The sequence below is a fragment of the Notothenia coriiceps genome, unplaced genomic scaffold (genome assembly GCF_000735185.1).
Source record: "Notothenia coriiceps isolate Sejong01 unplaced genomic scaffold, NC01 NC01_scaffold00037246, whole genome shotgun sequence".
NCBI classification, from domain to species: Eukaryota; Metazoa; Chordata; class Actinopteri; order Perciformes; family Nototheniidae; genus Notothenia; species Notothenia coriiceps.
The window spans coordinates 21092564-21109124 of NW_011369947.1; the positions used below are offsets into that span (position 1 = coordinate 21092564).

The window sequence follows — 16561 nt, forward strand, 5'->3', positions numbered from 1 at the left end:
CCCCTGCAGGTCTGCAGAGGCCCGCTCGGCGACGGCGGGGCTGCAGGAGAACATGGGCTCCATGCTGGGCTGGCTGGATAAAGCGGAGGGGGTCCTGGCCATCCCGCTGCAGCCCGCCGAGCCTCAGCACATCAGAGACACTCTGGGGAAAGTCCAGGTAGCATCAGGACACAACACAGCATTTATAATGAGCCGCTGAGCTGTGTGTGTGGGTGTGACGATCAGCGTAATTCAATTTAGCTGCCGTCATAGTGTAAATGAGATTCAGCTCTTTATTACTACACCAAGCCTTTAAAACATGTGTGTTAATTTAATTTCAAAGCGTATGATGGTTTCAAATTAGATGCTATAATGTTTCATTCTGAAATCCAACCTTATTTGTTGGTGTGTTTGTGTTTACATAATTAGATTGGAAGAGCTGTGTCCTACTTTAAGCGGCTGCAATGGTTTCTTACTGAATTCACTCTGTGTGTGTGTGTCAGGCACGCGTAGAGGAGCTTCCTGCCAGGAGTGCGCTGATGGAGGATCTGAACATGAAGCAGAGGCAGATAACACTTCCTGCTGACAGACAGAACGACGTCAGGGTCATCAACAGTCGCTGGGCTCAGGTCAGCAGCCGTCACTGGGGAAACCACAGCTAACAGCACAACAGTGTTTTGTTCATATGTAGCTGATCAGAACAAAGCAGCAGCAAGCTAGAATCATATCAGTTAGAGACTAGCTGGTAAACATTTAAGAGAATTTAGAGGCAAACATATGGCAAAGCTATCCCTGAATAAAACCCATCCTGTCTTTGTGTAGGTGTCTAAGGCTCTGCCAGAGCGTCAGCTGGAGATCGAGGCTCTGCTGAGGGAGCTGGAGCAGCTCCAGGGTCAGCTGGACGGCCTGTCAGCCTGGGCCTCCATCACCAGAGCCAAGCTGGAGCAAAGCCCTGATGAGCCCCGGGTAGGACACACACACAAAAATACATTTGAGTCCTTTTGAGTCAAACGTTCTATTCTAACTGTCTGTTGTTTCTCCAGCTCGTTGAGCAAGTGCAGGTGAAGCAGCCAGAGGTAGAGGCAGTTCTGGAGCGAGCCGATCAACTGTTCAAGGAGAATCCTCCCAACCAACAAGACAAGGTGACGAACATGTTTGTGGCATATATGTGTGAAGTTGCCATATCAAAATAAAAGCCTTTGATTGCATCTGTTCAATGTTTATCTGTGAAAGTCCATTATCGCCAACCCCTTGTTCTTCATTTTGGTTTGTGTTGTGACAGGTGAGGTATGTGAAGCTCAGGGAAGACTGGTCTGTGATCCTGGAGCTGGTGCGGCAGCATAAGGAGAGGATGGCCGCTCTGCTAATAGCCAAAAGAGCCAGTAAGACTTTGAGCCTGTGTTTTTCTTCAGTTGCTGTGTCAGTTGAGGTCTATGCCTTTGTGTGTTGAGAGCATTGATGGATAAACTGTTGTGTTTTCGTTTGTCCCAGCTGAAACTCTGACAGGAAGTTCCCAGGCTGAGTCTGCAGCTTTGGCTCAGTTCAACAAGTCCTGGGCCGAGCTCACCGATTGGCTGACAATGCTGGACAACATGGTGCAGAACAAGCAGGTGGTGGTGGCCGACCTGGAGGACATCAACGAGAACATCAGCAGCCTCAAGGTAGAAAAAATACGTTGTCTTTTTGTCGAGGGAACCCTTTCGATGCTAATGTCTCTGTCGCCTACAAAAATACTTCACCTCCACCACTCTATAACCAAATAAGTTACAAATAATGATCATGTGTTTTTTAGTTGTCCCTGCAAGAGATGGACCAGCGTCGCCCACTTCTGGAGAGACAGGTCACAGCAGCTCAGAACCTGAAGAACAAAACCAGCAACCAGGACACCCGCAACGCTATCACTGAACGCAGTATGCACACACACACACACACACACACACACACACACACACACACACACACACACACACACACACACACACACACACACACACACACACACACACACACACACACACACACAGAGAGAATACACACATAAGTCTCATGTAAAATATATTCTTCAAAATCAAAGTAATGAGACAAAAAAAAGAAAAGCACAATCTTACTCATTCTCATCGTAATTTTCATAAAAACAAGCTTTGCCATTCTCTTTCTGTCATCGTAGTGGACAGGCTTCAGGCTCACTGGGAAGACTCCCAGACCAAACTCTCGGACAGGACGAAGCAGCTCCACAACATGCTGCAGGACTCCACCGATTGGCTGGATGCCAAAAAGGAAGCTGACCATTTCATCAAGCTGGCCAGTGAGAGGCTGGAGTCCTGGCAGGAGATCACGTACACGGTGGAGGCGCTGAAGAGACAAAACTCTGAACTGAAGGTCTCAAACGTGTTTCTAAATGAGCAAAAAATAATCTAGATGCACACACACAGTTTTTCACCTTGAATCAAGTGAGATTCATAAACAGATGGCTGAAAAATATGATACTACTCACACAGGGGATGACTCAAAAGACATTTATATGGCGAGGGTGAATCATCGCCTTTCAGAATTGTTTCAGTTTGTATTTTCTTCTTCCCTCATATGGTTCACAGTCCTTTGTGAGGGAGCTGCAGCAGTGGCAGAGGCAGGTGGAGGAAACCAACGCTCTGGCTGACAAACTGCTCACGCTGTACGCCAACGATGACACGCACAAGGTCACCCAGGTCAACGACAACATGATGGCCACTTGGACACACATCACCAAGCGGTAACGAGACACACACTGCCTGTACAAAACATCTCTCTACAACTTCTCAAAGAAAAAGAAAATCGATGTGGAGTGAGCCACTTGTGCCTGTTAGTGCACGTAGTCTACCTTGGTGACATTCTGTCCTGTTTCTGCAGTGTCTCGGACAGAGAGGTGGCTGTCGAGGAAGCTCTGAAGCTGCTGCAGCAGTTCTACCTCAACCTGGAGAAGTTCCTCAACTGGCTGACGGAGGCGGAGACCACCTGCAACGTGCTGATCGGCGCCACCAACAAGGAGAGGATGCAGGAGCAGCCGGACGCAGCCCGCAACCTGCTGGCTCAGTGGAAGGTAGAACACTGTCAGATACCCCTGTTCCTACACTGTGCACACAGGACAACACCTTATTAAAGGGGCCCTAGTCTTCAAACCCTCAGGTTCGTATCAGTATTTAGTCCCTACGGTCACATGTTCACATACTGCAGCACCTCTTTTCCCCCTCTGTCTGAAACCAGCTGCATTGTAACACAGTGGTGAGGCATCTCTCATTCGGAATTACTAGAGCACACTGTGGGAAGCAGCACAAGGTTTTTGAATTGTTATTTGCTTTACAACTTTTTTTATACCTCTTACCATTCGACCCTGTTCATGGCAGTGCATACGCCTTAATGGAGCAAAGCAATACATGCCTTACTTGTTAGTGGCTGCGGGAATAAAGAGTTATTTGGAACAGAAGATGAATAATTTCACTGAGGTTACCGCAAGATTTAAAATTCACCACAGAAACAGTGCTAAAAGATAATTAAATATTAATGTTGTGCACAACCTGTCATACGGGATTAGACATTTCCAGTTTATGACCCGAGTTTTCCGCTCTCTTCCTCGCCCTGGCTGGTATGACAGGAATGCTGACACGGCAGCATCGAGAGATCTCATTGGCCAGTCAGTGCCTTGCAGACAAATGCAAAATCCCCCTACTGCATTGTGGGTGTTGAAGGGAAAGCTCTGTTCTGCACGAGAACAAATTTTGACCCTCGGCCTTACCCTGCGCCCACGTACTGGTGGAACGGCGTGTGCACGAAACACACACTTACTATAAAGGAAAGCAGCATTTTGGAAATTAATTTCCACACACACACACACACACACTGCTCTGTCAGTATAACAGCAGCATTGTATGCAGAGCTGAGATAGTCTTCTGTGTCCAATTATAATGGCGGACGGCAACACGGAGTAGCATCCAGGGAGCGCACACACACTCTCAGGCTGCAACGCTGCATGCAGATAACGTTTAATTGGAAAACGAGCGCACTCATCCTTTTATGCCTCCTTTCAAGTTCTCTCCTCCTCTTCTCTCCATCTGTCTCCCTGTTCTTAACTAACTCTCCCTCCCTTCCTCTTCATCTCCAAATCTCTTTGTCACACGCGCACATTTAAACACTTATGCTTCCACATTGGGAGCTAATCTTGAGGGACTAGGAAGCAGAAGATGACGCCTCTTGTTCTTCACGTCTAGTTCTGGGAGTAAAGTTTTGAGGATGCTGCGCAGGAAGGTCTACAATGTTCAGGTTGGGAAAGAAAATCAAGCGCTGGTCTTTTGCAAATAAGCCTTGTATTCCTAAATGTTTATATGGAAGAATGTGTCATCAATCGAAAGTAAATCAGTATATTAAGCTAAGCTAATTGTTGAGTGTTTGTGATGTGGCGTTTAGATTCAATAACAACATTAGCACACATACGGGAGAGGAAGTGCCACGTGATGTCTGAATTTTGTTTTAAAATTTAAGTCAGATTTGAGAGATTAAAGTCAGAATTCTGAGATGGCACTGAGGCTCCCACTATAACCAACCTAACAAATAAATAAATAAAAAGTAATGTTCTTAATAAAACATTTTTTGTTTTATTCGAGTTGTATAAGTCCCCTCCAGTATCTCATTTTTCCCAAAGACACCCCTAAAGAACGGTTGTTTTTATTGTTTTTAAGATCATTATTAAATTACAGTTTATTTATACCAAAAACAATGGTTTAACCGCTTGTTGGACCATATGGCCTGTTATAGTGTTGAATCAAATGAGAGAAACTTACATGCTTATTGACGACACAAAGTTAAATGAATACTGGAAGATCAATGGATCTGTCGATGTTAGTGTTTTAGAAATTAAAATACAAGTGTATATTTAAACTAATATATAAACTATTCCTTAAAACTTGGCACTTGATTCCAATACTTTTTACTTTACTTAGCATAATGTAATTCAATGGTAAAGCTAAATGCCAGCCATATTAAAGGGAAATTGCACAAACCAAACAGGAAGTGTTCACAGAAGTTCAGCTTTATTCCCTTTTCACTCTGCTAAGATTGGTTTAAAGTACCTTTTCCCTTTCAGGAGTCTTTTTAAGATGCATCAAAAGTTTCCTTAATGCATCATTTCTCTGAAAGATGTACACACAGGTTAGACCACCGCTCACTGATTAACGCATTTTGACATTTACGTGCTACAAAACGTTCCATTTCTGATGGCTGTAAATCACTCTTTCTGAAGCCATTACTCATCTCTAATTCAAGAAAGGTTGCTGCTATTACCAGGGAGGTATTTACTACTACACTACTATCTTTTCCCCCCTGACTCATGCTTTGTGTGGCCAGGAGCTGGAGGCAGAGATTGACGGCCACACAGAGATGTACCACTCCCTGGATGAGAACGGCCAGAGGATCGTGAGCTCGCTGCGGGACTCTGGGGACGGGGCCCTGCTCCAGAGACGCCTGGACAACATGACGCAGCGCTGGAACGACCTGCGCAACAAGACCCTCAGCATGAGGTGAGGAGGGGATCAGCCTTTACTGCAAAATCATGGAGTTCCTATGAAGTACGAGAAACAGAAAAAAGCCTGTGTGTGTTTCAAGGGCCCATCTGGACTCAGAGATGGCCCCGTGGAAGAGGCTCCACATGTCGCTCCAGGAGCTGCTGAACTGGCTGAGGCTGAAAAGTCAACAGCTGGAGAAGGAACCACCTGTAGGGGGCGACGTGCCCACCGTGCAGACACAGCTGGACACTAACCGGGTAGGAGGACACACACTCTACGTGGGACACAAACAGACACGCTGCTTGTCTCTGCAGCTTTTTGTTGAAAAGCTAACATTCTGCTGATTCCGGAGGTTGTTGAATGTTCATGAAGTTGTTGCTTTTTTTACTAACAATGTGTACAAAACAACATAGATGTCGTTTTTATGCTGTTTGGCCACCGTAGGATTAACACAAAATGACATAATTTGTAGTTATTCTTTTTACTTTGAATCAGGCAGGGTAGATCAAACTGGGGGTCTTACATACAGGACATTTTTGGCTTTTATTTTCCTGAAAGTTTAGTGGTCTCATTGCAAAAGCAGCCATTTACATATGAGGTAGACTTCCTGTCTCTCTGACCACCATTATGCAAATCTAATTGTCAGAATAAATGGGAAGCATAGTCAAATGAAAAACCCATTTTGTGCAGCGTTTTATGCAAAAAGCGAGATGATTGAGTTTGCTGATTTGGTCATTTCATGTATAAAACTACAATGAGTCTGCCAAATGGTGAGTGCATGCTTATAAGCATTAGGAAAAGGCTTTTAGTCAAAGTATTTCATAATAAATGGAGAAATGTTTCAGCTTGAGGGGCTATTCGGGCACAAAGACATTTAAATCTAGCATTAGTGATGTTTGTGCGTTAATCTAACCACACATGGCGTACATGCAACATTTCTAACAACCTTTTAAACGTGTCTTCTATCATAATTATGTAAAGCACTCGCTACATCTTGCACTGATGTGTTGACTCCCAAAGCTGTTTTTGCATTTCTGCAGCAGGTGTTCTAAAGCTATTTTATCTTGGGACCTAAAAATGTAAATGTCCCAGGGACCCAAGCTCATGAATGCCTAAACGACCAGGCAGAAACACAACTACTTCAGTATATCACTCCCAACCTTTCTTTATAACCTGTTATTGATGCAGATAATAAGTTGTGTGTACATTCGGCGTGTGTTCTCAGGGTTTAAGGAGGGAACTGAGAGCCAAAGAGCCAGTTGTGACCAAAGCTCTGGACGATGTGGGGGTCTTCCTGTCTGAGCTGCCCCGTGAAACACCCTCACCTGAGCAGAGAGGTAACACACACATTCTAAAAAGGATTCAATCCGGACAAGTCTGCATAGAAGCTTTCCTTCCATTTTTCTAACAGTGGTTACATTGTCCTATTTCAGTCCTTCAGACTTGTTTCGATGTTTGATTTTTTTAAGTTGGATGTACGGATTAAGAATGTAAGCATTGTAAGCAGGACAAGCTCTTTCTAGGTTAGGCTATTATAACTAACGTATTCCCATTTCATTTAGAAAACACAGGGAATTGCTAATTTATTACCAGGGCAACGCCTTGATGGACTGCAACACTTCAAGTCCTACATTAAAGTATGGTGGCCTTGAAGATCAAAACTCAAGAACATTTATTCAGAAAACACAAACCTCTTAATCAGAATATGAAATAATTCATCTCGGGGGAAATTTTGGAAATTAGAGAACACAAAAAAACATCTAAAAAAACCCTAAAACATTTCAGAAAACACAACACGTTTCAGAAAACGGAATTACATTTTAGAAAACACAACAAAATGTCAGAAAACACACAAAAAAAAACCTCACAAACACAAACATTTGGAACAACACATACAAATGTGACCTTCAGGGCCACCATATGAAAGGCAAACAGGAAGTGAATTTAACAGATCTGTCTCTTCTCAAGACATAAAGCTCCTTTTCTTTTCATCTCTGACTCACATAGTGAACTTTGGACCCTAGCAACAGCCTGGTAACAAACAGGGGTTAATACACACACACACACACACACACACACACACACACACACACACACACACACACACACACTTCCCCGCAGCACCCTCTACACCATGGCAGCAGCCCGGTTACCAGGCTTGCAGAAAACAGCTGAACTTTAACTGTGGTCCATTAAACCCATTCAACCAGCAACTCAAAAACACTCAGAGTACACAGAAAGAAAGAATGAACTCCAGCTGCTAATCACTGAATGGAAACAAGCACTTACTCCCTTTTTAGAAAGTATTCCAGACTCTGCGATCTGACCTTCACATCGGCAGCGTTTGGGGACATCTGAAAAAGCTGCATTGACACAGCGCTTTAGAGTATATGACATTTTGCTTGGTTTAATTTCCTTAAAGATAACCAGTGTCTCCAAAAAAAGACTGAGTGCTTTGACATATGAATGAGGCGCTCTCTCAGGAGCTTGCCTTTATTGTCACAGTTAATGTTTATGCTGTAAGAGAGGCTTTTAAACACAAAGCGACATCTCAAACTGAGTTAAAAGTGTGAATAAGTAAAGACATCAAATGCAAACTGCAGGTGCTTTTTTCTGATATGGAATGATGATCATTTTCTCCTCTTTGGGACATGCCTTTCCCCGCAGTTGTTGGTAAAAGTGAAGTGGACATTACATACTAATCTGCGCATATGATGGAAGACATGTTCTTTCCCTCAGACATCAGCCCGGAGGAGCGTGCTCAGAACGTGGGGCGAATCCTCCGCAAAGAGGCAGACGACGTGGTGACCAAGTGGGACCGGCTGAACATCGACTGGGCCGACTGGCAGAGGAGGCTGGAGCTGGCCCTGGAGCGGTTGATGGACCTCCAGGAGGCCGAGGACCTGCTGGACGGACAGCTGAGGCAGGCCGAGATGGTGAGGGAGGCGTGGGAACCTGTGGGCGACCTGCTGATCGACTCCCTGCCGGAGCACATCGAGAGAGTCAAGGTCAGATGGGGTGCCTTTAAATGAAACATTTAGGAACATGTAGACAACCTTTTCAGAATCAACCATTAAAGGAATTAAACACATTATGATCATTTTCCTGTTAATATTTGGTTGTTGGATTTCTGCCAGAGTATGTTTGCATGCTTTAATGTTTAATCTTTTTTCCTACTGATCATCTTAATATGCCAATTTTATCTCTTTGCCTGAAATTCGTTTAAGAGCCTGTGGAAAAGTCTGATCTGATTGGCTAGTGAGAAAAAATTGAAAAGGAAGTTATCAACACATGCATAAGCACTGAACAAGTTTTCTAATGATATGTCTGCTTTAATGTTACACTGGTAGTGATGTTGCATGCATCGTACTTCGACCTGTCAGTGTAACACACATCAGAAGCATTAAACAAGCAGCAGAGTTGAGTTTACATAATGGAGGCATCTGTTTCTCACTGTTAGAGCTGTTGAGGTGAGACTGAACCGGTGTCTTCTAACAACCTGTCTGTGTCCCAACTGTCCTCTCACCATCGTGTGAGTTTGTTTTGCAGGAGTTCCAGGAAGAGATCGCTCCCATCAAGGACGACGTCGTACACATGAACCAGTTGGCGTCCACATTCGGTCCACACGACATCCAGCTGTCGCCTAGCAACCTGGAACGTATCAAAGATCTGAACACGCGCTGGAAGCTGCTCCAGGTAAAAGACAAAGCCACCCCACCCCCCCCCTCCTGCTGTGGCCTTGCCAGGTCTGAGCCTAAAAGGAAACCCCCTGCCGTGATGAATTGCAAATATTGCGTTTGTGTTTCTCGCTAGGGCAAATACTGAGTATATACTTATATATCTCTTCTACCACAAACATGCACAACACTTTAACATGCGACAAAATCCAATGCTTGACAGGAATACACACACACCGCATGTATTGCTGATCAAAGGCAGTGCAGGGTGTGCCTCCATTGGTCTCAATATAAACCCAGGGGCAGCCATGCTGGATGTCAGACAGTGATTGTTACCGGGGGTGACACACAGAGCCAATCTGCTGCCAGGGAGACAAGCTGATGCAGATTCCTGGGCAGAGACGGGCACCACGGTGACACCATGGTGACGGGACCAGCCGGTCTGTCACTCTATATATATATATATAATAAATATTTAAGACAGGCTCAGTTTCTGCATTTAAAGCCCTCATGAGCATTTACATTTAAAAGCATGTTAAAGTCAAATCAATGTAGTAAGGCTCAAGTTTTTTTTAAAAGTAGGAATAATCGTGAAAGATTTGTACTTGTCTATATTTAAATTTTGAAACCTTGATCAATAGATTGCTCTCTCTGTTTACACTGATGTGCAGCAGCTGGTACAAAATTGTAAAAAGAGAATCAAGTATCTAATTTGGCCAGAAAAAAGGATTTGACAGCCAGTGTGTGAAGACTCAGTTTCCATTGCAGGTGGTGAGCGGGAAGTGTGCCCGGGAATTATGGCGTGTGTGTGTGTGTGTGTGTGTGTGTGTGTGTGTGTGTGTGTGTGTGTGTGTGTGTCAACATGTAGATCTGGAATGAGGGGATGTATTAATGTCACACATCAGTTCACAATGTGGGGGTTTACAATAACATGCAAGGCATTCATCATATTTTTGTTCGAATGGTGGCTTCCACTAACGTCTCATATAGAACAGGACATTAGAATATCTCCACAATGTAAGTTTAGTTACTGTCACATGTTTATTTTGCTGTGCAGTCCATTGTCTCTGTGCTCTCAGTGTAGCCTCATAACCACACGTTTCACTACATTGATTTGTTTAATCTGTTTAAAATATGAGCGTCCACAGAAATGGAACCAGGACCTTTTGTACTTGAAGCAAAATATATGCAAGAGGAAGTTTGATATACATATTATCAACCATATAGAACAAATAGATAGTAAACCCATGTGTTGAAGCTATTCATTCTTTTGTAATATCTAATAGTCATTATTGAGTTGATGCTTTTATTTTGAAAGCAGCTTCAGGCACCAGGGGATTTGTTATTTATTGGAAGACAGATGGAAGACATGTTTTTTTTACAAGGGCAAAAGGGAAGGTGAAGCCATTTTATTTTATGTTTAACTTTAAATCATTAAATGAAATGATGAGCTGGACATTGGGCTTTCTCCCATGTTAGAGTCACTTCCTGGTGCCTCGTTAAGGACATTTAGGAGCTACACCATTAAAATGTTTATACTTCTGCTGACGTTTCTTCATTTGAATCTACAAGTATCACCCATACCAGCCGTTTTCAGCTTCTTGTGTCACCTTTGCGGTGTTAGTCAGTGTTTCTGATTGTGTTTGGTCTCTCTCCAGGTCCAGGTGTCGGCAGTTTGTTCCACATGGCCGACGGTGTGGGCCGGGCCATGGAGTCGCTGGTCAGCCTGATGACAGACGAGCAGAGCGCCGAACAGCACGAGGCCCTGCCCTTCTGACCCCCCCTTTATCCTCCCCCCTTCCTTTCCTCCCCTCCTTTCCTACCTATCGCATGCTTTTTCTAGTCAAACAACTGGATTGGAAACACAGTTTACAAAGAGAATATATAAACGTCTATTTTTGTGAAGGATCGCGGTTCCAGCAACGTTAAAAAACAAACAAAAGAAAAACATTATACCTTGTAGATTTAAGTAGTTTCTTAAAACGTCCTGAAGTTGTTTTATTAATAACAGAGGCTGGTTTTTAAACTTCTATGCAATTGTATAAAAAAAAAGAGGGGGGGTGGGTGCAAAGAGAGATACAAATCAGTGTGTTTAGTGTGGCCATCTTTTTGTAATTGGGGAAACGGCTAAAGCATTTCAGACATTTGTATCAAAAAAGAAAAAGAATGATTGTAATCATAAGGGTGCTTTCTAAGAGGAAAATGAATTTCTATAACAGCGTACACTACTGTCAAGGTAATGCAGGCATCCTGGATCTTTACAGTGCGTTGTCTGTGTGTGAGTGTGAGTGTGTGTGCGTGCGTGTGTGTGTGGTGGTGCCTAATTTCCACATTGCATTACAGCTTTGACGTTGCTTTGGCTGACAAACCCCATGTTTGAATCATGCATTCGTCCGTCCGTCGCTCCATCCATCAGTGAGTTCATAATTCCTATGATTTACAAAAGTTTTTATACCTGAATTCGTCTTTATCAGTGTAGACAGATGTTGGAATTGGCCTGATTCAGAACTGAGACACGTCACTACATACCTAATGCACATATTGGGCAAGAATTAGACATCATTTAGATTTTACTCAGATTATTTTTCTCTTAAGCACCAGATAGTCCTAGAGTGCGGCATCCCTACGGAAACAAATATACATTTTATTTAGATTTTTGTACTATGTGATTCATCTTTAATTAACATATTATTAAAATGCATCATTTTCAAACTTAATATAAATGATACTTTACCCCAAATTTGGGGAAAAAGCTGCAGCTGAAGTCAATTTGTTACGCTGATATGTGTCCAGCTTTAAACACACTGACTCATACATTTCCCATAATGCAACTTTTTTGTAGGGGAAAAGGAAGCTACATCTTTTATATCCAAACTGACATTCATCATCAGTTCTGAATCAGGCCTGGACACAGTCCTTCAGAAAGACGTCCTGATTATTGCACTGGTACATCTTTTATCTCTACGATGTTCTCTGAGTGTCTCTTTAGGGCCGCTTGAGGACCCGCGGTACTCTTGAGTGTTGGTTTCTAAGCTGACTGGAGTACTGTAAGACGAATGTGATTTTAAATCTGCAAGGCTGCTAGCTGAGATTATTTTAAAGGAATTCTTCCGTCTGAACACTAACAGAGACATATTTTAGGAGGCCCAGTAAGCTCTACCTCGTCTAAATTATCAAAGCCCGGCATTTTTTCTAATGCACTCTCAACACCTTTCAGATTATTATTTATTAGTTATTTCTGATTCACTGTAGAGCCTCCAATCTGAATGTTCCGATGCATCTCTATCAGAGCTTTACGACCAGTTTCAAAACATTTCACACACAAATGAATCAGTGTGCACTACTGTCAGACCTGGGACATACTAGATATGTGTTTTCTGTGTGGAGGATGCTTTCATTTTAGTGTCTTTTTGTCCTCGGTTAAAAAGCTATTTTGTTTGGTGCCGTGTGAGGTGTTCAATATTAGCATGTGTGACTATATACAGCTCATCCTTCTTTAATGTGTAACCACTCAGAAGTCGCGCGGCTTCATACACTCGTTTGTTTTTGGCGTCATATTCTCGCGGCATGATCTAAGAGGCTTTCGTTCTGATCCAGACACTGAATTCGATTTATTTTTCATGTCTAACGTTTGTGTTTCATTCTCGCATCATTTTTTAAATAACACAGTTCAATACTTCACAACATATCAGATTCCACCAAATATATGCCTTACTACTGTATTATAAAATGCTTTACTGTATATCAATAAAGCACGCAGTTATGTTGATTTGATTCTCTGTGTATTGTGTTTATTTTTTGCGGAATGGGCACGGTACAATAAATGCATTTTGTATTTTTAAAACAACCTCAAAATCTACCAGAAAGTGGCTAGTGCAATTTATATAATATAAAATCAATTTATTCAACTATTACATAGAAACCACTTATATTCCTTATGTGCCATGTAAGCAATATTTATGATAGTCAAATAAGACGTTATTTGTTTTTAATAGATAATATTTGTACAAAAACTCCAATAAATCCTCTGAACTCAGACAGCAAAACACGTTTTTAAACAATAATTGCTAAAGAACCACACCTTTACTGGCGTTTCAGCCTAAAGCTCCTCAATGCTCTCCACATCCTAATCAGAGTGTGTCGGAATGACCTCATCCTGTACGCATACAGGATGGGGTTGAGAGCGGAGTTGGCGTGGGAGAGCAGAACGGCCGCTAGTGTGAGCGACATGGGCACCTGGCACTGTGGGCACAGCAGCAGCACGCAGTTTATGATGTGGATGGGCATCCAGCACACCATGAACAGAAACAGGACCAGGAAGAGGGAGGTGGCTTTGCGCACCTCCTGGCGGGAGCGGAGGCCTGATCTGACCTCGTTTGGCTCGCCTGGCCGGGGGTCAGCCGCACCACAGCTGGAGCTGCTGGACCCAGACGAGGCCGACCTGAGTCCTGGATTTGTAAACACAGCGGTGGTCTCAGTGTCAATAAGAGAACCAACGCTGGATTGCACTTCCTCCACAGCCCTCACTTCAGTCTTGCATTTTCCCGCCTTTTCTTTAGCTTGTCTACTGAATCTATCCCCTGTGTCGTGTCCCCAAGCAGCAGAACTCCCACTGTCCTCGGTCCCGGTGCTCCCACTACCAGCAGTTCTCGTGTTCTCTGAAGACCCCCTGGCTACAGCGATGCGTTTGAGTTGCCGTCGGATGGTGAGGAAGATGTGGCCGTAAATGATGAACATGGCCAGCAGTGGCACCAGGAGACAGCAGAAGAAGTTGAAGTAGACCATGTAGCTCATGTTCACCACACAAGTGAAGACACAGTAGCTGGTAAAACAGGGAGGCATATTTATATAAAAGCACACGTCACATGACATTGTCAGGCACTATATTCCAAAATCCAATCAGACAATGTCCCACTTTTCCTGGGAGCCTTGCTATTCTAACTCCTAGATTGGACTACAAATACACGTCATCCCTGCACCACTCACTCTGCTCCTCATTCATCTCTTACCTAGAGCCTGCTTGTTGTCTTCTCCAGTCCATGAGCGGCACGCAGCCGGAGATGGCCCCCAGGCCCCAGGTGAGCAGCAGGGCCAGCTGGGCGTTCCTCGGGCTCATGACGCGCTGGTACTGGAAGGGCAGGATGATGGCCATGTAGCGCTCCGCTGCTACTGCTAACTGACTCAGGATGGAGCTCTTGAAGGGAAGGAACACTTCTGTAATGAAACGCTTACCTCCAATTCTGTGTTAAGGGCCAGTGTTAATCTTGAAATCAGAAAATGATGCTGAAACGATTTTGCTGTTACTGTCTAGTGGATGTTCCTACCTGTGTGAGCACCATCAGGATGCTGAGCATCACCAGGCAGAGCGGCAGGTTGTGGTGAGGCTGACCCAGGTCTGTGAGTACCGCACAGGGGATCGCAACCAAACCCACCAGAGTGTCTGCCACTGCCAACGATACCTTCACAAACACAGTAAAACACACTTATATTACTTTGGATAAGTGTTTATAGTTATTGATTAATTAAAATGTCAGGATATCTTGGGTCAAATACCTCAATCTCGATAATGCAACAAAATTAAATATATTTACAACATATACGATCTAGGCAAGGCGGGCAAGGCAAGTTTATTTACATAATATAAAGCACCTTTCAACACAAGGCAATTCAAGGTGCTTTACAAAAATGAAAGACATTCAGACAAAGGCATTTCAAAACAGTCATTAAAAAGAAAAGATAATAAAAGAAACATTAAAAGAAAAAATACATGAACAAAAAGTACATGAATAAAAACTTACAGTGCAGTTTAAGATATGAATAGTTCAGACAGAAGTTCCACTTTACCGATGAACACAACGGCTCAGTTTCAATTAAAAGCAGCGACAAAAAGAAAAGTCTTCAGCCTGGATTTAAAAGTAGTCAGAGTTGCAGCGGACCTGCAGGTTTCTGGGAGTTTGTTCCAGATATTTGGAGCATAATAACTGAACGCTGCATCTCCATGTTTAGTTCTGACTCTGGGGACAGAAAGCTGACCAGTCCCTGAAGACCTGAGAGATTTGGATGGTTCATAATTTAGCAGTATATCAGAAATGTATTTTGGTCCTAAACCATTCAGTGCTTTATAAACCAGCAGCAGTATACTGAAATATATTCTTTGACACACAGGAAGCCAGTGTATAGACTTCAGAGCTGGAGCAATGTGATCCACTTTCTTAGTGTTGGTGAGGACTCGAGCAGCGGCGTTCTGAATCAGCTGAAGCTTTCTAATAGATTTTTTAGTGAGACCTGTGAAGACACCATTACAGCAGTGGCGAACCATCAGGGCCTTCAAGGTATTCAGAGAATACCCTGATAACTCAGATAAAAAAAAATACATTTATCGATTTAATTATGNTCTGTGTTGTTGATCTGTAATAAACAGTGTTACATTGATTTGTTTGTCCTTCTCGGACCTTGCACTACGCATTTTAGAAAATAAATGCAACCAATCAGATCTGTTTCTGCGTCTGTGGGTATTCTGTATCCTTGATAGAAGGCCCCGGTCGTTGCACTGAATGAGAGCGAACACTCTGACAGTTTGATCAACTAATCATATATTGATTTGTAGCCAATGGGCGTCTTCTTTCGTAGTTTCCCACGGTGCAGGGTATGCTAGAAGGCCCGTTAGTTCTGACAGGTGCGAGACACAGGATATAGATGGGACGTAACAATCCATTTTCCGTTTATTCGTTTAACGTTGACATGGCAACAGGTGAAGNTGGTAGACGGCTGCGTTGACTTTGGACTTGAGAGAACACAGAGGACCAACACCAGCTGATGACATGGCTCCCCAAATCATCACTGACTATGGAGACTTCACAATGGACTTCAAGCAACTTGGATTGTGTGCCTCTCCACTCTTCCTCCAGACTCTGGGACCTTGATTTCAAAATGAAATGCAAAATATTCTTTCATCTGAAAAGAGGACTTTGGACCACTGAGCAATAGACCATGTCTTTTTCTCCTTAGCCCAGGTAAGACGCTTCTGACGTTGTCTCTGGTTCAGGAGTGGCTTGACACGAGGAACGCGACAGTTGTAGCCCATGTCCTGGATACGTCTGTGCGTGGTGGCCCTTGATGCACTGACTCCAGCCTCACTCCACTCCTTGTGAAGCTGCCCCACATTTTGTAATGGCCTTTGCTTGACAATCCTCTCAAGGCTGCGGTTATCACTGTTGCACCTTTTCCTACCACGCTTTTTCCTTCCACTCAACTTTCTATGAATATGCTTGGATACAGCACTCTGTGAACAGCCAGCTTTTACATTACATTACATTGCATTTAGCTGACGCTTTTATCCAAAGCGACTTACAATAAGTGCATTCAACCAGGAAG

General features: G+C 43.5%; 1 protein-coding gene across 1 annotated transcript in view; it reads left to right on the plus strand.

Moving 5' to 3' along the window:
• LOC104966510 (dystrophin-like) overlaps positions 1-16561 on the plus strand; it is a 28564-nt gene that overhangs the window by 3131 nt on the left and 8872 nt on the right. The window contains exons 3-17 of the mRNA XM_010795695.1: positions 10-157; positions 483-608; positions 802-945; positions 1023-1121; positions 1262-1361; positions 1471-1640; positions 1772-1889; positions 2147-2358; positions 2574-2728; positions 2866-3055; positions 5353-5525; positions 5611-5767; positions 6736-6847; positions 8250-8518; positions 9060-9206. Of these exons, the coding sequence (XP_010793997.1) occupies positions 10-157; positions 483-608; positions 802-945; positions 1023-1121; positions 1262-1361; positions 1471-1640; positions 1772-1889; positions 2147-2358; positions 2574-2728; positions 2866-3055; positions 5353-5525; positions 5611-5767; positions 6736-6847; positions 8250-8518; positions 9060-9206 (2320 nt within the window). The remainder of the gene's footprint in view (positions 1-9; positions 158-482; positions 609-801; positions 946-1022; positions 1122-1261; positions 1362-1470; positions 1641-1771; positions 1890-2146; positions 2359-2573; positions 2729-2865; positions 3056-5352; positions 5526-5610; positions 5768-6735; positions 6848-8249; positions 8519-9059; positions 9207-16561) is intronic.